Here is a 25,785-nt window from a genome sequence, read left to right as displayed (position 1 = left end):
ATCATCGAGTATTAACCGCAGGTCCGGGCGCCGGAGAGGGGAGTCGGCTGTGCGGCATTATTAGCCCCAAATGCGATGGACTCGGCCGAGGGGGGGGGGAGGGGGTCCAACGTAGCGCGCGACCCTTTCTCCGATCGACTGCCACCTTCCCCCCCCCCTCCTTCCCACGACTCTGATGATCTTCCGGATTTTCCGCGATTTTAATTCTTAGAAAGCTCGGAAAGTGATCTCGGTATCTTGAGAAGGCGGATTCAAAATTCGGCGGGACTTCTTCTCTCACAGTAAAATTGATCAAATTTGTTGTACGTAAAAATTATATAATTTACAAAAGAATATAATTTATTTATTATTATTATTCCGCAGTTGAATCTTGCGGAAGAAATCGCATCGAAGAGATTACCTTTTGTTGGAAAAATCGCGTTATCCGGCGGAACGATGCACTTTGCGCGCGACAGATGAACGATGACGATGGCAATGACAGTCGCGAGAGAGGTATCCTGGGATCGGGCGGAGGGTGCAGCGAGGGGGGAGGGTGGCGGCTCTATCGCGGAAGAGCGGAGAGGGCTAGGATATAACCGGGATATAACGCCATGTAGCTCTGCAGTCAGTTGCAGTCCCCGGGGGTGGCGCGGGGGGTGGTTAGCGGTGTTTGATGCCGGTTATCATGTTGACAGACACAGCGAGGTGGAACTGGGCGCACCAAGGGGAGACAATTACAAATCGTTGACATTTACGCCAACACAAACGATTACATGTCCGCGGCGCGTTAGGTATCGTCTCTTTCGGGCGTAAACAGCAGTCTTGGTCGTGTTTCGTTTCGTCATATTGGACAAGCTGACACACCGAGTGTTTCGGGAATCGTCCCCGCGAAATGGACAGCATCGTACGAATTGTCCTCGTCAAGTTATCGCCTGCTATGTCGGCTTCACCGACGGCAGCCGGTTTCGCTTCGAAACCCGTCCGTTTCTAATCCCGGTGAGCGTAAATAAAATGAAGGGCCGAGTTCGGTGTAAATTTTTCGCCGCGCGATGGAACCCGCCGTTCGAGAGGGACAGTTGGTCAAAAGGGACAACTGGCCGCATCTCTTGCCAAACGGAAGAGCTGCGAAAGAGCGGCGAATTACCGAATGCATATTAGCGCGCGATGGGTCGTTTAAGAGCGCGTAGTCAATCTCTCCGACGGACGTTTATGGAGAGGGAATTAATATACCGTACCTTCAACTTGCAGACCTTCGCCGATGATATATGTACACGACCGCCTCACTCCCCCAGCGTCCACTCCTCTTCTATTATCTTTTGAAGTGCTTGAGAACACCGAGGCTTCGTTAAGATCTAATAGACACGGTCGTAATTGCAAAGTTACAAATTATACAAATCGGACTTTACTTTCGTCGTGTTTCATCGAAGAAAGAAATATGCGCATGTTGATTGGCGCGTAGCTGTAAAATATATAGAAATCACTTAAGTCTCTTTATGCAGTGTCCGATAAATCAAAATCTCTTAATAATTTTTCATAAAAGATAAGTGAAACAAATTTTTTTAATTGGTTGCATAATTTTCAAGAAAAATTATTTTCAACACAAAAATATCTTGCTTCCATTTGGCTGTACATATCGATTTTATTAAGGAGAGTGAATTATTGTCTTACAAAAATTGATGAGTGAAAAAAAAATTATGAATGACGAAGGCGCAAATCTCTCGCTTCAATGGTATTATTTTCTGTTGCAGGAAAGAGCTTTAGCATCACCATTACCGTATCGACGACACCACCCCAAGTGGCAACCTACACGAGAGCGATTAAGGTGACCGTCGACGGACCACGGGAGCCGCGATCGAAAACGAGTAAGTGGATCATGCGACACTTTATGCGACGCTTCGATCGCGAGATCTATCCGACGCGGCTCTGCCGCACCGCCCCGGGGATTCCCTGAAAATGTACCGATAATTCAACGAAAGTCCCTGTACGCAGTAATGGGGAGTCATTACCGAGCAGATGGTGCGCGATGATGCAGTGGTCGACGTGCGTATCGCGCTTGGTGCGTGTTTCGAGTCGGGCTATTCGCGCACCTACGCACACGCGCGCGCGCGCGCGCACACATGCACGTGGGAGACAATGCTTTTACAGAACGCGCGTCCGTGCGCGCCGGATACGCTAACTCACTTACGCTAATTCGCCGCGAAAACCCCCGAAAAATTGCTAAAACATTCTGTTGGCGAACTCATTATCGGTCGGCCGAAATTGATAGAATCACGCGAAACGCACTAAAAGTGGATCGGGGGTCCGCTCCCCCCGACCTTCCGGTTTTATAACTCGGGCTGCGAGTCTGTTACCCGGCGTCGGATCGAAAGGAGATATCGCACGTCTGTGCGCGCCCAACGATTCGGCCAACACCTATTTTCGGATGCATTCGCGGCGAGCAAAAAAAATGGTCGTTATTTCGATATCAGATTAATAGCCGTTGCGGAGTTAACCGCGAAAACGGCAGTTTTTTGCGGGCGTTTCGCATTTGTTGTATAAAGTATTGATAGCAGCAGGGCGCCGCGCACACCCGCCGACCCCGTTGTTTTTTTTTTTTTTTTCGAAATAGTCGGGCGTGATTGATTTTACTGATGTTTTTACTGCTTGACTCGGCCCAGCGTGTCGGGCGGGACCTGGTGCAAAAACGCGTGAACCTCGTCAATTTTCCAGCTGGCATAAAGTGCACTTAACGGAGTTAAAGTTTTAAGTCGCGTCCCATTCGACTTCTACCTCTTTGTGGCGTTCGACATTTTTAATGCCTCCGACAAAGGTGCTCGGTTCCGACTCGATTAACTTCGCTCTGCTACTGCGCGATCCATCAACGAAACAAATCATTAATTCATAAATACATTTTTAGAAAATTAAGTATTACATTCGGGTATACACAATAGAAACTCTCGAAATATTTCGTTTATTATAGAGAAGAATGTAATGTTTAACGATGAATCTGATAAAAAGTTTCACTGTGAAAAAATTGGGCAACACAAGTAAAACGTAATAATTACGTGATAAATGACGAAAATACACTAAATAAGTATTATAAATTGACATGATTTCATAAATCACACTATATTTAGTACATTTTCGTTATTTATTATATTATTTTTACATTTTATTCGTGGTTATCGAATTTTTTCACAGCGTATAGTAAATCCGTCAAATCTCTAAATCCATAAATAAATTTTAAATAAATTGATAACGAAACCAGATAGTATGCCCGATATATTGCACAGTTCACGCATTTTTTATGTCTTTACGACAATTGCTCTTAACGGGTAATCCGCAAACGAGGTGGAATCCGCTTGAAACGAAAGAGCCGTTTATATCGTTTAAATGTCAGTCCGAGCAGACCGGACATTGCCGTCGCCGACCTACTGGCCCTTTCCGAGACGAAAGAGACAACACGAAGGGACGACGAATGCGTGTCGCGTGGCACACGGATCGCCGCGAAATAGAACACGCATGACGACATATTGCATACATGGGTTTGGCATCGCCGATGGCGTGCCTCATCGGCCGGCACGCACCGGGGAGACAATCTATGCAGCAACCGGCGTACGAGCGCCGCCGGTTGAGCAAAACAACCGACCAGCGTTTTCATTGTGCTGCCAATAATGCGCGACGCTCGGCGCCCCGCAGACACCTGCCGGCTCTCATTATTGCATGCATAATCGCGAGCTTTTTGTTATCGGAAATCATTCCCTCCGCGCGCCGCGCTTCGTGCGTCCATAGACGACATGGCCAATAATCGGGCAATTTCCGTAATTCGCCGCTGCGCAGCGCCGACGCGAAAGAGTTCAGAATAGCGAGTCCTTCCCTTCGTCGAAGGAGAGGAGCAAATTCGGCGGGAAATGCACTCGTTGATCCGCAAAATTGTCGAAAGAAATTTTCTGATAGCAGCAGCAATAGAGTGCTCGAAAAAAAAAAAGAAATTAGAACGCAAACTGTTAACATTGACTTTCTATTAGAGGGATCAACGGCGGCGGAGTAGTGTCTGAGTAATTTGTCAGTTGTCAATAACTGAAACGGCAGCAGCAGCGTAACGCAGGATGAATCGAGAGCGATACGGATAAATCGAGAAAGAGAGAGGGAGAGGGAGAGAGGGAGACGCTCGCGAAACAAAGTGGCCGCCGCCCGTCACCGTGGCCCAAAATCATCGAAATGCAAGCGAGCGAAACGATATCGATGGATGGGTGCTGTCAGTCAAAGGTCGAAATTGAATTTGCTTCGCTCCGTAATTGCTCCGTATTTGGTATGTCGTCTATTAGTAGCACGTCATAGAATCGGCAAAATGATTTCCCATTTTAATGCGAGTTACGCGCCGTCGTCGCTTGGTGCATTGCCAGCGATGAGCCCCTTTCTTTCGTATTTTTTTCACGCTAATGACAAACGACTGGGCGCGCGACGCGCGACATTCCTTTTTCGAGAAACGCTCGCGGGATTTGGATTTTCAGTTTGTTACAAAATATACGAGCGGCGCCGATCCGTCGGAATCGGCCGGCGATGATGACTCGTCGGTTTCTTGCCGCTGGCAATCGATCGATATTTCGCTTTACCTCCGCAAAATCGCGCGTCCGCCAATCGACGTTCTCTTAAATGTAGTTTTCGAGAAAACCGATAGCGACGAAAGGAACCATACAAAGCAATTTCGACGGTCGGTCGGTGGCCGTCAATCAAAATGTTAAAATTGGACCGGACTACTTCGCGATTGGATTCCCTCGTGGCCGGCTCTTGATCCTGATACCGGTCAGAGGAAGGCTCTCTATCGGCGACCGAAAAGTCCGATTAAAGACCGCCTCCTGATAAAGCGGCGTCGAGAAGTGGCAGATCTCGCGAGCGAGGCTTCCGCTCGAGAATAATGCGCGCCGGAAAAATTCACTCGCAGCAATCGTCTATCTGAAATCGAAAGCGGATGTGCGCAGATACAACGCGCTGATCGTTAAGAAATGGGGAAAAAAAAAAAAAAGAGGAAAGAATAAAATCTACGAAACGCTGTGCGCTAGCTCGGGCACTGGCGTCAAGGAGAACGTAAGACTGGCGGAGAGAGGGGCGGCATTATTAGAGAGGAGGAAAAAGCCGCGCTATTTCCGTCCTCCCGGGGCCGCCACACTTTGATTAGATAAACCCACCACTCGTGCCGTAGAGATTGGAATTATTGTTCTCCTCGTCCCACCTTCTCCCTATCTTCCTCTCTCTCTTTCTCTCTCTCTCTCGCCCCCGGCCCTCCGCTTATCCGCACTCTACGAGCCAGAGGGGCGATTGATGAAGGTGTTATATCACCGTCATTGTACATTGTAATTAAATATTTTCCACGATCCTCGAAACTGATCGCACTGTTTGTTGCACGATCTCGACTGTCATCAAACCGCATTCGCTACAATTTTTCACGCAAACATTCCGTACGTAATTCGTAAAAAAAAAAAAAAAAAAAAAAACAACAATTTCAGCTGTCACCGAATTGTCTATTCTTTTCAGATTCTTTCGAAAACTTGCTTTTGTAGAAGACTCGCGCGGATGAAACTCGCGTCGACCGTTTGACCCTTCGCGAGAGCCCGAATCGAGCGAGGAGTAACATCGGCGAATCCATCGCTGCGTAACGCTCCGCACATTTGGGGCATTATCGGCGTCCGGTACGTGAGAAGACGTGGGATCCGCGCAGGGGCCCTATACACGGCCCCTTCCCCCCCCCCTCCCCTCCCCCCGTCGCTTGTAGTATCTCCTGGCGCGGGCCGATCGTGGTAGTCGGTAGCAAGGAATAATCTTGTAGGCATCGGTCAGAGCACCGGAGCTGACCATCTGGGCTCGCCGACAATTTCGTGCAGTTTGCGGTCGAACTTTATTTGTCGTTCGCCCTCGTGGCCGGAGGTGTCTCTCTCTCCTCCTTTATCTCGCGCTGCCGTTCCCATTCCTCTCATCTCACCGTCTCTCCTTCCTTTTCTCTCCTTTTTTTTTTCCCCCCCGCTTCTGCTCGCGAGGAATAACAATTTACGCCTAGGCTCCCATTCTTGGCTTCTCGATGCTGAAACCGTTGAAAGAGAGGAAGAGAGAGAAAGAGAGAGAGAGAGAGAGAGAGAGAGAGCGGCTGGGAGTAGCGCGGGGAATGCGGGGAGGGCAAACGTGCCACTTTTGTTGCCTACCGGTGATAGGTGGACTCCCGAGTTCCTATTGTCGCTCTGAAAATGCCGGTATGCAAATATCGAAGGCCTAGAATTGCGAGCGTCAATTCTCGACGTTGCGCTCGATTCTCGTCCGCCGTTTATCCCTTTTTTATTTATTTATTTTTTAAATCCTCACGAGCTTGCGATCCTCGCTCCAAACATTAATAAACGTCGTAGTTTCGCATCGAGCACAATTTGTCCGCGCGTCTCGGATGATTATGTAAACGTTCAGGCTCTCGCACACGTGCCGACTCATGTACATTGTCGCGTAACAATATGTATCAAGCGTGTATCAGGATCCGGCATAATAGGGAATCGGAGTGCCCGCATTATATATACGCCGCGATACTTGGCTCGAGATCCCGTCTGTCCACGGGGCTCCGGATATGCGAGGAATGCTATTGAAGTCTATCAAGGGAAGAGAGATCGAGTTTCTTCATTATCTCGCTCTATTGGACTAATGACGTAGACGCGCGCTGGTCAATATCTCCGATTTAGAGATTCCGCGTGTCCGAATCGTGTCAAAGTCCAAACCGACATAAGAATCCGGAAAGCATTTCAGAGAAACACCTGAAATTCTATTTCTAGAATTCTTCAAGACTTCTCTGTGAAGTGATTAAAATTAATCGAGGAGAAAGATCAAAAAAATTTTTAATTAACTCAAATATTTAGCGTCGTTCGCTCGATTGCGGATAATAAAATTAAACGTCTAAAATGTTTTTTTTTTTTTTTTTTTTTTCCAGGACAACAACATCAGCAATTTCGCGCGCTCGGTCTGGGACAGAGGCCTTTTCTCGACGCGCCGACCCCGTTCAGGACTCACTTGCGGGAACTCGAGTCCTTCGGAAGGAATAAGCATCACCATCATCACAGCGGCAGTCACTTACACGACCAGCAGACCGGCAACAACGTCACCACGAATTCGGTTAGCGGTGCCTGCACCAACCCCAACAACACCGACCCGACCGCATCGCCGGCTTCCAGTACACACCTCGGGGCTACCGGCGGCTCCTCTGCTCATCAGGATTGCTACAAGCGCAGTCCTCAACACGGCGGTGAGTCCTGATCTTGTCTGCTTTTAGTGAATAAGCTAGTTCCGTTTCACGGAACGCGACGACATTTCATTTCATTAGCATTAGGATTTTAGGATTGCTAATTTAAGGATTACTGACTTCGTTCGTTTCAACGCCATTCAATTTTCACGCATATTCATTTTTTTTTTTCGTTTTACAAAAATGAAAAAGCTACAAATTACGATAACGAAAAATCTAAAGGCTTTTTATCGCAAAGTCGTGGATTTTCCAAGACATCTTTATTCGCGCTTGTTGATATCATAACGGAAATTCACGCGATGCTCGCATACGTGCTAAGTAGAAACATCTTCTGGTCTATTTGCTCCTTTGGTCCGTGATGGATATTCGTGATGCGGCTATCATCATCTCGCGCTCTCTCGCGCAGCATCCTCGTGCCTCGACTCGAATCTACGCACTAACCCCACCCAACCCCTCGTCGCGAGAGGGTGAAGAGGGAGAAATTGTGGTGGGGGATCGCGGAGAAGGAGGGAAAGAGAGGAGACCTCTGCCGTTTCGCGAGGTAATAGTTTCATACCTCGTTCCGGCTCTGCACCCTCTAATTCAACGTAATAACGACATTCAACCTGCCGTTTCCATCTCCCCTCCCCCTCGCCGATCTCTCTCTCTCTCTCTCCCGATGCACCGTTGCGTCGCCGTAGCACGAGGAAAAAGTGTCGTCTTCCTCGCGAAGGGACATCATCGGTCGCGAGTAGACATCAACTTGCCGAGTCTTATGAAGAAATTTTTCGCCGAGAAAAATTTTTCATCCGGCGAAAATTTCCCTCCGACAAGAAAGACGAAAAGAATCGTCTCTAAATACCGCAGCGACGTCGCCTCGCTCTCGATTACGGTAAAAATTTTCATCCGACTGGCAAAAACACGATCATTTTCCTCGCGCAACAGCGATACCCGCGAGCCTCGCGTCCGTCGGATAGCTCCGATATTTCGAACTATCGAGATAATTTAGGATGCAAAAAGGCGGGAAGGTCGGAGGCAAGGCATTTTATTTCTGCACGGCTCGTCTCGCATCAGCGGTCTCGACCTGATCAAAGTTAAGTAGACGCGCCCCTGACTGGCGAGACCTCTTTGAAGCTACGTTGCGGTTTCTCTTTGCCCTAATCTCTTCCCCCCGCCGTCCCGCGGCCTCCCTCGCCGCTCTTCGCCGTACGATCGGGTCCTTCGTCGCCTTCCTTCCGGGACCGAGGTGACTTCTCGTCACCCGAGACACCTTCGTGGATCGACCATCGTAATTAGCTCGTTTATCCGCGCAAAGTTCGCCATTGCGCGCCTGAAAGAACGCGACTCGTTAACTGACGCCGTCGGAATCTGAAAGAACCATCAGGGCCGAAAACGGCCGAGAACCGGCGCGATAGATTTCACTTCCACCGCCATTCATATGAATGGAATATAATCTCGGCGGATATTCCATTTACCGCTCATTCATTCGACACTTCTTTCCTCCTTCGCGTCTCTAATGAGCAGTTCCGAGCTTCGAGTCCGCGCGTCGGACTCTCGAGCGTGGTGCAAAATGACCGAGCGCGTCGGTGGATGCAATCTTCTTCCTCGCAAAAAAAAAAAAGTAACAAAGAACGAGCTATCCGTTTCGTCCCTTAGCAGCTTCTCCATCTGCGGATTACTCTTTTCACCCGATTCGGATCTCTCCGCCGACGGCTCACGCCCGACATGCCCGCGCGCTCACGTATAACTCACGCGCACGTCTGCGTAATACCAGGGATCGATCGGTCGCTTCTCTCGATCGATCCGGAGCTGGATCCATGTTGTTTTTGCCCTTCGCTCGCGTGACTCTTCCTTTTCTCTTCTGTTCGCTTCGCTTGCGACGTTACTGAATCGAACTTATCCGCCGCCTCGTCCTCCTCCTCGTCTTCTTCCCCCCGTGACTTCGTCTTCCCCGTGATTGCTTTCTAAATCTCACGTACGTGCCGGAAAGTTCTATAAGAAGCAGTGAAATCGTGAAAAATTCCACCATTTCATGGACGTATAAAAGTAAAAATATAAGAAGAGTTTTTGTAACTACGTGAAATTGATCGGGTTTATGCTTCGCTAACCCGGGCGAGAGGACAGCGATGCGAAGTCGCGTAAAAATGTTCGTACAACTCGTCTCGAATGTATCGCGGATAAGCCGCGCAATTGCCTCGGCCGCGTGTATCGCGAATTTCATGTGCAAATTTCGAAGCACAGTTTCTTCCACATAAATTATCTTTACCGAAACGGTAAACGCCACGTCGGTCGGCCGGCCGGCCGGTCGAGGAAGGTCCCCCGGGTGAAGGAAAAAGGGAAGCGAACATTATTTCTGTCTCTTATAATATAACCGTGTCCGTTTCCCGTCTTCCTCGCCCCGCCGAGTCTCATTTCGAGTCGTGATCGGGGTAATGAGGCCCCGCGCGCAGTGGCAGCGGACCGAGTAGGTACCCAAAGAGGTGATGCGAGAGAAACGAGAGGGCGGGAGAAGAGAGGAGCGGATCCTCAGGTGGTATCAACGTGAAAGGAACGGAGAGAAAGAAAGAGAGAGAGAGAGAGCGCCTACCTTGGGCGCAGGCAGCAGGCACCAGGAAGAGGAGAAACGCGCGGGCGGGAGAGCGGCGAAACGAACGGAGAAGCCGCGATGTTGCCGGGCTTGGTAGGGGTAAGGACGCTGATTATGGGGTGTCAAACAATCATGCTGATTGTATATTCTGCGCTGACTCCTTCTGTCTGCCTCCACGTCTACTCGTGTAGGCTGCAACCAGCGGCCAACTCTCGTTTCCCGTCTTCGCGTCCTCCTTCTTCGTTGCCGTTGTCCTCGTCGTAGTCGTAGTTACTCGCCTCCTCTCTCTCTTTCTCTCTCTCTCTCTCTCTTTCTCTCTCTCTTCTCTGGCGAAAGACTATCCGGGAAGAAAGAGAAAGAAAGAGAGAGATTATCCGATGTGCCATCTAACAGGTTCACTGCCGCAGAGAGAGAGGCGAAAACTGCGTTTCTAAAGGCGCGTCATGGCGGTTTACGAGGAGGAAGTTATTTATCCGGCTAAGATAAACGAATGGTCGTGTAAAATTAGAAAAATCCGCCGGATGGAAACAGCGGATAGTGGAATCTCCGACTGACCTTTTGTTTCGCGGAATGCGCGAAAAAAAAATGAAAAAGCGACGGAAAAAATATCGATAACTCTCTCGAACGAGATGAATCCTCGTCGCCTTTACCTTTTCGTTTCACGCGGACTTTCCATCGCGTCCGCAAAACGAGCGATTTTTACGTGCGACCAGTTACCGGGTGGTTAAGGGTTAAGAAGCGTGTAATTCGCGTTGCGAGCTTCGGTCCCTTCGTAAGGTGCGCGCGAAGAATCCGGGAGCTTGTCGCGAGTTAGCAAGAAGGGAGTCGTCTTTCTCTTGTATCCCCCTTCGCAGGCATATTACGCGCCGGCGAGAGAAAGACAGAGAGAGAGAGAGAGAGAAGGAGAGAGGCAAAGAGACCGGCGGGTGCACCGGCTCTTTACCTATTTACCGGGATGCTCGGTACTTTACCTAGATGATACCCAAAAAGACGACGAGCCGCGCGGGAGAGCGGCGTTGCATCGCCGGGGAACGCGGGAGGGCCCGATCTCGCGATTCCCACGTGCCTCCGCAGCTACCAAGAATGCGGCTACCTTTCTGGCTGTTCCGTGAATTTTTTTCCACCTACTGATTGTCCCGCCGTGGATCTCGGTGCCCACCTCCCTCGGCCGCCGCGCACTTTACCGTCGGTACTTAGAATGCTGCCGACGCGGCTTAATGGAAGCCTAGTGCGTGCTTGTACGAGATTATTACGCCTCCTTGCTGCCGCTCGCTGCAGCTGGCACTCTTACTTAAACGTTATTTCGATGTTCTTGAGAACGGCGCGATCTTATCCGTGTACGCATTATGTAGCGCGAGTCCGTTTCCAATATCTCATTTTTACCGACATGCGACATTCGACTGTTGTAAGTTCGGTGGACACAGACGTGATTTTTCTTCTTTTTTTATCTCAAAATTATCGAAAAGATTGAGAACGCGATAAAATAATTTATCTCTTTTTTTTTTTTTTTTTCTCTTTATTATAACTTTGCGCGAAACGTACCGAGATGTAGAACTACTATTGTGCAAAATAATCGTCTTGACAACGCAACAGAATGCAGAGGTTTACGTCCGGTTGTTGTTCGAAAGTTCCCCGAACCAAAGTCTACCAGCCTCGCGAGAAACAGGCGGATAAGGGTCGCTTTTCTTAAACAGGGGACGGGGTGGGAAGTTGCGAGGCAATTAGGAAAGTGTCACACACACTCCTATCGCGACTCACCCTCGCAGCACGGCGACCCCTATCATGCTCTATCACGAGGTTATTAACGTACGCGTTAAATCATCTATGGGATGTGAAAGGACATATTAAGAAGCAGCGTTAGCGCATTGATAATTCCCCTCTCTTTAAGACGTTTTCCTAATTATTTGTATACTTTGCGTCACATGTTTTTTTTTTTCTTTTATTTGTTCCTAAAGAAACTTTAATGTCCATCAAACATGTGCGAATGGAACTCGTGTCGAGAAAAATGGATCATCGCTGCGGTGCAATTCTTGAGAAACGGCGCGCGACGTCAACTTTTCTTCTTTGCAATTTGTACTTGCCACAGGAAAACGAAGTTCGAAACGTGGCCAAACGAGCCTTCGATGCCTGCTAAAATGACAAACGCGACCGCAGAACTTAATTAAACTCGTAAATCCGTCGGCACCATCGTAGACTTCCACGACCGTTGTTGCGTCTCCTAGTACTTATTTACCTCGGGGTACACGCTATAAACGGCGTCCCGGCCAATCAGAAACATCGAATGCATCATGCATACCTGCGCGAGTCATGTCCACGACAAATTCCTGCGCTTCCACCTCGGCATTAAAAAACTTGACGCTAATACAACTGCATGAAATGATCTGATAATAATATAATTATAAACGAACTACGTAGTTTATGCAGAATATCTTGAATTTCTTGCAGTTTTCTATCTAAAGATTAATTGCAACCAATTTCTCTCCAACAGAATATTCGAACATCTCTATAATAAGAAAATATCAGATAGAATTTTAGTTGAGCAAAATTAATTTAAAATTAAATAATCTGCTTGCGTCTCCGAAACTTTATTCAAGAAATGTTTTGCGAGTCCTTTTTCCGTATTGTAAAGTGTGTTCGTCGGATCGCCGAGGATTCCGGATGCTCTTGAATCCGCCGGAAAATCTTACGAGGCGTCTTCCGCAAACTGGAATTTCTGAAATCCCCCTCTCCTTCGGCAACGCTCGTTGAAACTTTATCGCCTTGCCGGTTTATCGCGTATTCTGGTGGTACAACATCCTTCCGTCCGTCCAATCAGGCGCGCACTTGGCGGACGGCTTAAGGAAACCCGTGGCGACCGCTTAGCCCAGACCGCGATAATAAACAGGGCAGTTGTGCCGTTCCATTTCCACGTATTCTTTATGTTACACGACAGGGGAGTAGGCGAAAGACTTGGCCGCAGATAGGCGGAAGCAGAACTCCTTTCCTCGCCTCCTTACGCCGGGAAGGATCCCCGTATCTGCCGACGGCGATAAAGCCAACGAGCGTGTCCGACTAGAGAGAAGGACCCTAATTAGTTCTACCGTGAAGTATATATTCATCCTCGATTCGGCGATCGTGCGGCATTTCTCGCCCACCTGCGGCGAAAGGTCGAACGATTGGCGCGAGAAGGTGGTCCTTGCTTGTTAATCTTCGAATTCACGTATCTATTTTTCAATCACTCGAGCAACACTGTGAAATTCCCCGAAAACTTGATCTGAAGCTTCTGCTATGGCCACGAACATTTTTAATTGTCAGATACATAAAAACTAACACTTTATTTTTTTAAATAATAAATGCTTATCTTTTAGGAATTAAAGTCACTTTTTTTAATGTAGTATTTTTTACACAACTAAAAACACATTTTCGAATACATTGAAACGCCGCTAAATGCCCGACGGACAATTCTGTAAAATGCGCTGCCCCGTGGAAAGGGCAAACTCGATCGAATCGAACCCTTTGCAACTCCGACGCATCCATCTTTTCCCACGCGACGATCGACGCGAGTTCCAGACCACTGGAGATGGACTGTTGCTATATACCGCGTTTCTTCTGCCGACGTTTCTCTCATCCTCGCTTCTGCTGTCAATTTGACTTCTGGTATTCGGATTCAACAATGCAGTAAAAATCAATCATTAACACACACGAGGCAAATATTTAATCTTTAGAAACGTCAACTTTTTTCATTAATTTCTTTACACATTTCCATGATTTATAAAAGAAATTAGATAGATACATAAATTTTTAAAAGCTTTAAAAAGTTGCAATTATAGCAAAATTTTTTCTTAGATAATTGACGAAATTTTCGTGATAAAATGAAGAAACGCTGACGGCAGCTGTTGCGTATTGTGCAAGGGTGAGTGTTCAATGCCGAAAATCGAGACGTCCCTCAATCAAGAATACTGGTTCGAATCGATTTGAGCTGATCGAGGGACGATCTCGGGCAAATCGATCCAAGGCTGAATCACTGGCTGAAATCGTAGAAAGAATCATGTCGGACGAGCGAAGCGAGAAAGCGATTCACGAACCGGAGATCGAGATCGTCATTTTATCGGAACATTCACGCGCACAAGCAAAAACGTACGGAAAATATTATGACAAAAATTGAATTTCTTATTTCATAACAATAAGCGATTTCTGTACAAAAATTATAAACTGAAATATTTTGTTAACTAAAAATGCATATAATTTTCAATTGTCATGAGTCATTTGTGAATGTCTTCTTTCGCTTTTTTTTATTTATGATGATAAGAGGATTTTCTTCTTAATCATTCGCGATTCGTGCCGCGTTTTGTCCCGTTACTTCTCTAAGTCGTAAATAATCCCGACCTTTGCCGACGAATTTAAAGTTCTCACCACGTTCCACGTAATCGTTGCCATTCGTGGAAAATATTTACGACAAATTAACATACACATATTCAGGCCACTGCAGGAAACATTCTCTTTGATATAACGAACTTGATTTCATGAATCACATTGTACATATTAAGCCGACCGAATAGCTGATCATTGAGTCACCTATCTCGTATGTGTGCGTCCGCTCTCTCAGGCACACTTGATTTCATCGCAAGGACCACCTGCGATGTAAATTCGGCGTTAAATTTCAATGTCGGCGAATAGATGCCGCGCGTGCCAGAACAGCGTCCATCCTTTTTTCCACGATTTCGCGCGCCGACGCCGGAAATTCCAACGTGTCTTGACGTTGTCAGTCGACCCCGACACGTAGCTCGTGACCCGGACGAAAGATCTTGTAACCGCCAGACCGAATAATCAAGTGAGATCACTGATTACGAAACGACATTTCCGCAAAATATTCATCCGTGTAGCCGCGTGTACCGCCGATGAATTTCGTGCGTCTAGAGGTGAACGGGGTGCCTACCTATAATTGAAAAAAACGCGGGGGGCTCTTTGTGGGAAGAAGGAGCACTAAAACGGGTGAACGGAAGTACCGAGGCGAGGTAGACGAATTAGGATCGGGAGGAAGCCCATGCTGCCGGCCTTTTTTTCCTATACGAAATTCTTGTACTCGTAACATCGCCGGTACACTGACTCGATCGTGTCGACGGAAGAGAGGAGAGGAGAGCGATGAGGCGAAGAGATGGGAGGAAGAGAGAGGGGACGAAGAATAGAAAGAATACGCAATGAGGGAGAAGAGCGCACTTCTCTGGTGAAGGAGCGAGAGAAGCGAAGGAACGAGAGACAAGAGGAGGTGGAGGAGGCAGTTACGTGATCCACGCTCGAGAAGACACGGATGCTTCCTTTCGATCGTTCCATTTTGCCTCACAATGTTGCCAGTCTCACCTGTCGCTATATATTTTTTAATATCCGCGAGACATGCCAGCGCGAAGAATTCCTCAGGTATTCGGTACTTCCTGCCGCTTTAATTATCGATAATTAGGCGGTGTGCGGTTCCACGGACGCGCGATATAACTTCGGCTCGTGAGAAGAAAGGAGAAATGCGATTTTTCTTATTTACTCTGCAAAACTGGAGAACGCTCGTGAGCTCGAGCTCCGAGCTGCTGCGTCCTGTCTAACGAGTTTTCGTACAGTCTGCTAGGTGACTTGAAATGTGAAAACGGACTCGTACGTGCGTGATGGCTGGCAAAAAACGCGGTTACGGGCGACGGCGATCAGGCCGGGGAAAAAGTAAGCGAGCATTTTGTCGTGACAGAATTCAGCGGCGATAAACAATAACGGAATCTACGATCGATCGACCGACCAACGGCCCATCCGAAACGCCGACCCAGCGCAGTCGAGTGGCAAGAATTCTTCGAGACCTTCTTCCGTCGCTACTTTTTTTCCACCTTGGATTAATTGATAGCCAATCAGCGGCAAGACTTGAGCGTGATCAATTGATTAACGAACTGCTACCGCTCTTGCTGCTATCCCGCTTTTGCTACACTGACAGCTATTGGAATAATTCGCCGCAAGAACAAACGGAGTTATCATCGGAAAGCAAACGGTACTTTCATGCACTTTCCAAGTGTAAAATAATATGCAAACTGATCGTATGGTCGGAATGTAACGCAAATTGTCGGCTGATAAACGATCCATCGATAATAAGCCTTATTTTTGCATAAAGATAAAAATCTCGCCAATAACAAAAACGATGATATCGCGCGGAGAATGTTGCGGGGACGTCAGGAAAAAAAAAATGTGAAAATGGGAAAGAAAATCTGTGATTGCTGTGAAGAAGGGCGAGGCCACCTACGCGAGTTCCGTCGGCCCGGATCCTAATGAAAGGCCTCCCATGACCCTGCCGTGCTTCGGTACAAGGAATTTGAGTATACCGGCTTAAACGAACTCGGACGAAGTCGAGCTACAAGATTGCAGAGTCTCCTCCAGCAGCCGAGAAGCCGAGTTCCTGGAAGTGGCAATGTCATTGAATGAAAGGTCCGATTCATCTGGTTCTTCTGTCTTCGCTGCACTACTTTCTTGCGTGCCCTAGTCGCATGTAACAGTCGCCGTCGGGCTGCTGTTACTCGCTTATAAACGTGATGATCGAAAATCGGGTTCGAAATAAAAATGTTTCGCTCGCTCGATTTGGGAAGCAATATATCTTCCGAATTAAAAAAATGTGACAAACGATCGCTCTTGCAGCAGCATCTCAGAAGGAATAACGATCACGAAACAACGTGAAGAAAGGAGCGCTGAATACACATACGCGAGGCGTACTGTTACCTCAATTATCCTTTCCGTCGCTTTTCGAAGACACAATAAATAACCGATCTTTCAAAAGGCAAAAGGCGTAATTGAAAGTCGCTTCCTTTCAGCGCCCCTTTCAAGACGATCCTGTGAAAATATTTAGTGCGCAAAATTACAAGTAAACTCCGGAAACTCCTTCGTGAAATCTTACACCGGCACTTAACAATAGGGCGATATTTTCACACGAGCAAGAGTTCTTTTATACATTTCAATAGTCAATAAAATATCTCAAACTGAGAGTAATTATTCATCGCGATTATTAATAATAACAAGATGTAAATACAAATTGCGTGGAGCGTGCAGAAATACTGGCTGGTACGTCATTCTTTTTATCCATTGATTTAATAGCCAAATTTTTATTCGCGCTACCGTCGACAGACGTCCTCGTTGATCGCGCTCGGGCCTTTGTATCGTCCTGACAAGCGATTATGCTACGATACTCCGATCGAAGCTAAGATCTCGGCATTTCCGGGCGCCGGGACTCGCCATTCATGCTTCGTTCTTCATTCACCCTGAAAATTGCGCGCGAACGTGCAAGGAGGAGGAGGGCGTAGAGGTAATCCTGACGGAGAGATCATATCAAGAAAGGCAGAAACACCGAAGATTATCGGAACGTCGGCGGGAAAGGAGGAGCGTGGAGCGGGGAGAGAGAGAGAGGAAGGAGGCGAATTCGTCGATCGGTCTTTTTCTTCTCTTCGACGCCTAAGCCCGGGGCCCCATTGTCCGGTCCGGGGCAAATTACGGCGCGATGCGTGCGTGCGAAACACAGGGGCCCGCAAGCTTTGCGGCCGGCGACGTTACGCTAAACAGATTTCCTCCTCTTGCAAATTCGGTTGCCCGCGGATTGAATGGAGCTGCCGGCCCGGCAACGGCGAGATAAAGGAACGCACGGGGGATGAATGGCAACGTGAATGAGAGCGGGCTGTGGGGAGCGGACCGATGGGGCAGGGGAGCCGGCGGGGCGGCGGGAGAGGCGCGAGAACGCAAACCGAGCGAACGAAATTACCGGCGATGGTCATTGAAGTCGAGCAGCGCGCGGAGAGCAGCGGGCATTGTCGATCTCGGTTTCGCAGATTGAACGGACCTCCGGGTTACTGACTCTCCCGCAAGTGTTCGATATAAGAGAACGGCGCGCGATCGGGTTACTGCGCGAGGTGGGAAAAGTTCTCGCACTGATTCTCCGCACCGCTTTTTCCACGCAATCGGTCTGATCTAATTGAGATAATAGCGACGTCGAAATAAAATCTTGACGATCACTGTATTTTTGTCACAATTTTCGTACAGTTGAAACTTTTTCGGATCAGATTCTGCAAACAATATCACAATAAAATAGCTGGATTTTATTTATTACATATAGAAGGTTTTTAAAATTGAGAATTTGTGCGGAAAGCGTTAGAACTTTGCGACCTTAAATATTTAAATATTTTTTTCTCAACGACAGATTTAAAACGAAACGAAGTCTCCGCTCGATCTCGTCGTCTCCGAGGAGAAACACTATCCTCGCGACAGGATACTCAGCGCAAGAAGAAATCGTCGATGGTAAGCGATACGCGCGAGTTTCCTGGGCGCGCGTATGCGTAAGACTTCTCCCGCGTTCCCGTTCGCGTACGTTATTCTTCGGTTTTATAAGCCGGCGTATCGGTACCGATATATATATATATCGATCGCGTATAGACAAGGCCCGATATCCCGACGGTATATCGAGACGACGCGGCAATATCGACTTACATTACACGACCGAGCGAGCCGATCTATCTCGGTGGGAACCGAAGCCCCACGGGCTCCTTGACTTCTCTCCTTAACGGCTGCGATCTCAGCCCGAGATCCTGAATCCCGTGCACGTCACGTCGATCGCCGGCGAAGGACGAGGTCGACGAGGTGGAACCGATGTTCGCCGAAGGCGCGTCGAACCCGCGACGTCGCGTATTGTTCTCTTTTCCTCGTTTCGAGCCGTTTCGAGGAAAAGTTTCATCCAATTGTGGGAAAACGCCACCGTTTGACTTTAATAAGGAAGAAAATGGAAACTAGATTCACAATAAATTTCCATACAGCGATGTCTCGAGTACAGTAATTCCAGATCGCTGCGTTGTGCAATTATCGATGCATCATGCGGTCAAATGTATTGTTCCATAACTTCAATCAGCCCCGACCGGCTAATTAGAATTCAGTAACTCGAGAACGAAACAGAGTCGATTTTCATGTAGCAAAACGTTGATGGAAAATCGGACGGTGCGCAACTTCTGTGCAACCGGCGTGTATCAAGGTCGACGGCAGTCACGATCGCGCCTGGGCCGGAGCTCTCTTTTCTTAGCCCGGAGAAGGAATCTCTGAGCGATCTTAAGTGTCGGTAGCGAGAAGATGAGGTCGATCGAATCGCCGGATAGCGGTAGCTACCACCGCGGGCGGGAAGGGACGGCGGGGTCGCGCGGCTCGGGAGAGGAGAGAGCGGGGGCGGCGGCTAGATGGGAGGGAAACCGAGAAACGACGAAATGACGGCGGTCGATGGACGGTTCGTTAAGTAGATGGCTGGTCGAGGGACTAAGCACCAAAACCACCTCACTGTGGTTTCACACCCGCGGAGCGAGAGAGAGAAAGAGAGAGAGGCGAAGGGTAGCAGTAAACAACTCGGAGTTCCAATGGTCAGGACTCGTGCATTCTTTCGGCCAGGATCGACGGCGACGATGCTGCGGGCTCTGCGATCCTTGACGAAGAAATCGCCTCCTGAGAATCGGTCACTCGGCGCGAGCATTGGCGTGACGACGACGGTCAGCTGCGCGATGAATGTCAAACCGACGACGACGACGGGCGAAATAGAAGAGCGTGACGTCTCGATTGTTAGATTATTAACTGAATAACGATCGCGAGACCGCTTCCGGTTCGTCTACCACTGTTCTTGTCACCAGGTGTTGCGCTCTTCGGGGCTTCGAGGTTAGATTTATTGCGCGATCGTGAAAAGATGGAGCGGGTGGAACGTCTATAAAATTAAACAATTAAATTAACTAATTTGCTTATAGTTTAATTTATAATACAGCGAGTAGATGCAATGTTTAATGATATTGCAATATATGAGACTTTTGCCTACTGTGATTGATGATACGCATCTATCGAGGCCACAAAGTCCAATTTCCGAGTAATAATTAGCAAATGCGATTACCATATTTCCGAGTCCAAATTCGGAAATTCCGTTTATTGAACCGGACCATTATCCATTATATCGTTATAACAGCGGTCTGCGAAACAACGACAAAAAGCGAGGGTGCAAAAAATCTATAAAAGACACGTTTAAATGTATTGTGTCTAAAATAGCGCTAATTGGAGCTTATTGTTCGAATTCGGAACTGTCCCTAAAAAATTCGAGACGCATGATCATCGTGCTAATAAAGCATTGCTAAGCGCAGAAGAAAGAGGAGAAGAAAAAAAAAGGAGGAGGAGAAGAAGACGAAGAAGAAGAAAAGGAGGACAAAAAGCGCTCCTTCGTCCTGAATGGAATCGAACGCCACTTTCCTTTTCTCGCTCATAGAGCGAGAACCGTTCGGGAGAAACGGACTATTATACAACAGATGGTCCTGCCGACACCGATCCGAGTAGAGTGGTGTGTCTGTGCCTTTGTTTTGTTACCGTTGTTCCGGTAATTGCGGCAAATACACGGCCATTTTCGGTAATCACCCCCGAACGCCTCCTGCACCCTGCCCGATCGTCCTGCCACGGCGGTCCCCTTTGAGAATTCCGAAACGACCTCGACCTTCCGCTCGGTAGGCGTAACGACAGTTTTACCAGCGGACCGATCGGTCCCGACCTCGACCTCACCTCGTGGCAGGCCAAGCTCGGCTGATCCGTAAGACATCCGAAACTGTATCGGTTGTACGTCACCTCGAACTTGCGAGTCCCTCGCGCATTTTTGTCCAAAAATAATATTAATCTGAAAACTTTTCACTTGGAAAGCGTCAATGATTTTCAGAAATATCCTAACAGCCGATAGTCTCACTGACATAAGCATTGAATAGCAGGAGCTTGTATGTAGAAGATAACAAATTCATGAGGATGGTGTTTTGCATCTGAATATCTTCCATGCAAGAGTAACAGGTATTTCCCGTTGCTCGCACGCGAAAGAGGTAATTCCAATGAGTTTCATGTTAATTTTCCCCGAAGCTGCAAACTGTTTAGCAACGGCGAGGTATAATTATCACTGCAGAACACGTGTTGAGATTGTATCGAAAGTCACGCAGAGCAACTTGTTTTGAAATCTCATTCAAATAGAGATCTCAGCAAAAAAGAAACAATTAAGATAAATTAACCACTGCGCAAACTTGAAAATCTTGCAGAAATTCTCATCGTGTCTTTTTGTCTCTTCGAAAATTGAGAACTTAGAGTTTTAATTATGCTTCAATGATTGAAGTCGGTGAATTTCGAAACTTGACTACAGCGAAGGGATTCTCGGAACGAGGCGAATGGTGAACGCGCCCTTGAGAATCGAGTTTTGTCATCGGCCGGTCTAAGATTGCTCGGCGAGAATCATCAACGTCTTCGCGGGCTTTCCACTGATTCTTTCCGCTGATTTTTTCCGCTTTAGAAACGTTTGTATCGTCACGTTAACATGATGATGTAGGCGATCTCTAATTAATTGGATTTCAAGAAGAGTATTATTAGAAACTTTTAAGAACGAAGACAACATACAGAAAAGTATCAAAGATTTATACGAGGTATAAAATAAAATAACAATAAAACACAGAAAATTTTATATAATATTTAAATTAAATATTTGAGTTAATTCGAGATAATATAATAAAATCTAAAAAGAAATATTTTCAGAAGAATACATTTTGCAATTTGCAGATACATTTTGAGCGTTTTGCAATTGTACAATCTTTTTTTAAATAAAAATAAAGTTTACGCATGCATTTCAATGAAATGATATGCTTCATCGTTTACATATATGGGACGATGGCACCGAAAAATTTCTTCGAATCTCACATGATTCATCGCGATTATCTTTCATCTTTCTCTCTGTCTCTTCTCTTCTGTGAATGATTCTACACACACAGGATGTTTTAAATATTTCAGTACTTATAATGCAAATTCCAGTAGTAGATATAAGCGTCGGAAATAATATTACTAATACTTCCTACAAATAGAGTCGACACCGATGATACGAAGAATCATGATTTGAGTTACTTTCGTAGAAGCAATCTTTCTGAAAAGAGAAAATATGATATGAGATTACGTTTTTACGAAACTTGTCGCAAGAAAAAGACATCTGCCGTGACTGGAATATGCAAAGATATTATTATGCACAGATCCAACGTTGAAAGAATTATTTATGCATGAAGAAGATCCGAGAGAAAATATAATTTGAAGATCGCGAATCGTTCGACCGTACATCGGAATGCTATTCTTTTTTATCAGCAGTATTCTTGCGCAATCACTTTATTCAATGATCCTGATCTTGTTGCAAAGAACGACGCGACGCGACGCGATGCGACGAACACACGTTCACTTCCAGCCGAGCGTTTAAACTTCCGCCGCTGCTTCTACTCGTGACTCACGTCAATTAATTTGCCGGTGTTACTCATTCGAAACTCCGTTACCGACTCCGACCGTGCGATCTGCTGCGCATTTTAAGAAGCGGTGCACGATTGTAAACGTGAGTCCGATAGATTACATATGAAATTTATTTAAATTAAGTATTCGGATATATACAAAAAAAATTTTTTTTTATAAAATACTGTATTAGAGATTTGGACGTGTCGTTTAATCAAGATTTGATAAATGAAACGTAAAACTTTGTAAGATATTCGTCTGAATTTATCCGCACAAAAAACTTGAACAGCTCTGAAGGAAAAATAACTTTTCTCTGTTGCAGACACGGGCGTAGGTACCACGGAATGGACGTATCCCACGGCGCCGTCTTATCCGGCTCCTCCGGTCAGCAGCAGCGGTTCCTATTCCCCGTTGCCCGGCGGTGCGTTTTCGTACCCGGGAGAATCATTGTCGCATCATCCGACGACAGAACCGGTGCCATTGCCAACCGGTACGATCGCACGATTGAAAAAATTGCATTGATTTATTTCTCCGATCCGGCGCACGATTCGCCGGCGCGCTGCTAATTAAGAAACACCTACGACGATTTAATAATATTCTGACGCATGACGCGTTCCAGGAAAAAGTTGCGCAATACACTCTCACAAAGTGTTTCATCTGTGTTTTATCTTAGAAATTATATTACTGTCGATCTTCCAGATATGGAGACGCGTTTTACATAATTATCCCGTTGATAATTAATGACGGAGTAAAAAAACCAATAAAGAAAAAGGCTATAAGAACTAAGCGCGGATAAGCAGAGCGTAAAAGATATTACAAATGATTTTATTAGATTAAAGAGGGATCAAAATTGGCCCGAAATGTTTCCGTGGTATTCTTGTGGCTTTTTTTCCCGTTATTCAATTACAATATCAAGCAACAAATTACAGTAATTAAAATCTTTCGAAGAAACGCAGCGAACGTTTTGATCAACAATGATTATTATTTATTCGATCTCTGTAGATTTTTTTTCTAGCGAGCAAATTTTAGAGATCTCGCAGTTACACGGTAAAACATGAATTTCTGCTTGCAGTGCTCTCCTCGGAGAATCAGCAGGACACTTACACGCCGAATTGCGTGTCCATGTACTCGGGACACGGCACCTCGCCGACGACATCCTTGCCCTTGGTGCCGACCAGAGCGAGCGATCCCGACATCTTCGCCAGCGGCGGCACGGGCAACGCGGGCAGTCCGAGTTACCATTACAGTTCGTGGACGCCTGGCCCGGCGACCCCGGTCCCGGTGGCTTCCCACAATTACAACCCCAATTATCAGGGTTACTACAACAATCCGGGCCAGAATTACATCACTCCGGCGCCGATGGTGCTCTATCCACAGCTCTACAGCACCGTCAATCAGAATCAGATCCACCTGCATCTGCACGGCGACCTAAGCGAGGAACAGGTCACCATAGCCGGCGGCAATCTGACTATCAGTAGCATCCGAGAGATCGGCGTGCTGGAGGAGAGCGAGCAGAGGAACGACGTGTGGAGACCGTACTAAAAGAGCAAAAGGTCTTTGATGGTATAATTTAAAATTATCGTGCGTGAGTTACAATGCGCGCGCCTCCAACAACGTAGTCTCTGATTATCATGCATCTGACGAAACGTCGACAAAGATAGCGGGATATGCGCTAAGTATCTTTTCAGAAGAAGGATATGTGTGAAATCATTGGACCTGATTACTGCTGTATGAGCGGCGGAATCTCTTCCGATCAGCCGCGCGCAAATTATCGTAACTGCAATAAACCGGCTGACACACGATGTCCGGTTTCGTAATAGTGATCGCGGGCGAAAGTGGAAATTACTGACTCGTTCACGTTGAATGTGAGACGAAGTGAAGACGAACTTCGATAAAAAAACTCGTCAGCTTGTGGAAAAAAAAATCAGCGAGCAGTGAGATCTCATAAATCGAAACGTGAGACTAATCGGTGATGATTCTTCTTAAGTGCTAGGCGGAGAGATATCTTTCTTGCTTGTTTCTCCCGGTCAAAAATTGGATCGTGAGAATATCATTTGGTTCTCGAATGAAGAAATAAGTCAAACGCTGTAACGTTGTAAATACACAAATATTTTCAGAAATGAAATAAAACCTTGCCCGACAGGTTCCTAAATCCCTTCTCTCGATGCTTATGGAAAAAAGGTCAACGTAAGTAGCCAGATATATATTTCAAATTACTTCTCTCGAATCTAAAACGTGAAATAAATATGAATAAAATTTTGTAATCTTTTCTCGTGAATTTAAAATTGATTTCGGAGAGAGGTATGATGCATAAATAATTTCTCCTGACAGCCACTTGGAGTAGAAAAATCTTCGTTTGCATTATGGGGAGGGAAGTACAGCGACGCTGTTGTTTCTCTCATCGTGGGGGAACGGATAACCCTTTTTACGAGCGCAGCGAGCTCTATTTAATATTTAAAGGACGCTGGAAATGACGAACGGATGGATAGTTGCGGTCTGGCTGGTCGCGACATCGCCTGTTCGTCGTTCCCGCGTCCCTTTATTAGCGAGCCAACCCGCGTCGCTTCGTGTCAGCAAAATCTTTAAATCTCTCTCACCTAAATTAGCCCATGTTACATTTTGCGCAATGATTAATTTATTGCTTCGTGTGAAAATAATTGCCATTAAGGTTATTTAAATTATAATTTAAGACGCAATTAAAAATGTTTAATTGTCCTAAAGTGTGCGAATTAATTTCAAGACTTTATTTTTATTTAATTTTTATTCTGATTTTCTTTTAGTTCGTTGGCTCGCGCGCAGTGCACGAATCTTGAGTTAGAAATCTGTTAGGGACAATGGATTTCTACAAAGACGTACTGTCGCATCGTATTCGATAGGAAATAATAGAAGATAATGGAAGATTGTCTAAATATACATTAGAGTAAAATTACTACGTGGGTGAAAACTTAATAAGTGTCTCGGCGATTTTGCCGTTTGACAATATATGTACAACGACGAAGTAATTTTCATAAGTCATAACTAGAATCAAGAGGTATAATAAGGTAACTGGAAATACTAAACATCTTGCAATTATAAATAACTGTCTATCTCCTTTGTTTTTATCGAATAATCGTATTATTTGTTTCTAGAAATAACTGCTAAAGAAACACGAAGTACCCAACAAGTGGCCTAAAATAAAAAGAACATTATTAGTAATATTACATTCACAAAGAACTCATCACAAACATTCCACGACTCCTTCGTTCACGAAAAAAATCAGAATCACAAAAATGATGCGTAAATCAATGGTTAGTATTCTGTGAATTTTTCTTTTTCTCTTCGAAGTAGATGAAACGGGACAGAATACGCAGAGTTACGATTAGAGAATTGCCGGATAACGGAAAGCTGGACGAAAAATTTCTTCTACTTGAACGACTTTGCACTTCGGAGAGAGATCATCTCGCTCTTCTCCTACTTCTCTTGCCGCGATGTTTACAGCCCCGACGCGTCCTGCGAATGGGACGCCACGGAATAAAACCACGGAATAAGCAGAGGCGGCCGTCGCTCGTAAGCTTCTCTCTTTACGAGGATGACTCGACTCGCAGCCGACCGCAGACAAGAGTCTCCCGCCCTTTTCTGCGCCCGTTAAGACGAAATACGTTTCGTCCCGCAGGAAATGGTCGACATCTTCTGGTACCAGCCGAGCACGGCCGATGGGTATAAATCGCGCGAC

At 46.5% G+C, this 25,785-nt stretch overlaps 1 protein-coding gene across 4 annotated transcripts in view; it reads left to right on the top strand.

The window, feature by feature from the left end:
• Positions 1-24,225, top strand: part of LOC105669744 (protein lozenge) — a 35,541-nt gene extending 11,316 nt beyond the window's left edge. For all 4 annotated transcript variants that reach the window (XM_012362846.2, XM_067351200.1, XM_067351199.1 and 1 more), the window contains 4 exons: positions 1,728-1,841; positions 6,920-7,231; positions 22,396-22,563; positions 23,146-24,225. In XM_012362846.2, the coding sequence (XP_012218269.1) occupies positions 1,728-1,841; positions 6,920-7,231; positions 22,396-22,563; positions 23,146-23,615 (1,064 nt within the window). In that variant the 3' untranslated portion in view covers positions 23,616-24,225. The remainder of the gene's footprint in view (positions 1-1,727; positions 1,842-6,919; positions 7,232-22,395; positions 22,564-23,145) is intronic.
• The last annotated feature ends 1,560 nt before the right edge of the window (positions 24,226-25,785 follow it).

The sequence above is a fragment of the Linepithema humile genome, chromosome 3 (genome assembly GCF_040581485.1).
Source record: "Linepithema humile isolate Giens D197 chromosome 3, Lhum_UNIL_v1.0, whole genome shotgun sequence".
Classification (NCBI taxonomy): Eukaryota; Metazoa; Arthropoda; class Insecta; order Hymenoptera; family Formicidae; genus Linepithema; species Linepithema humile.
The sequence above is the reverse complement of the archived record's forward strand: the minus strand, read 5'-3'. Positions and strand labels throughout refer to the sequence as shown.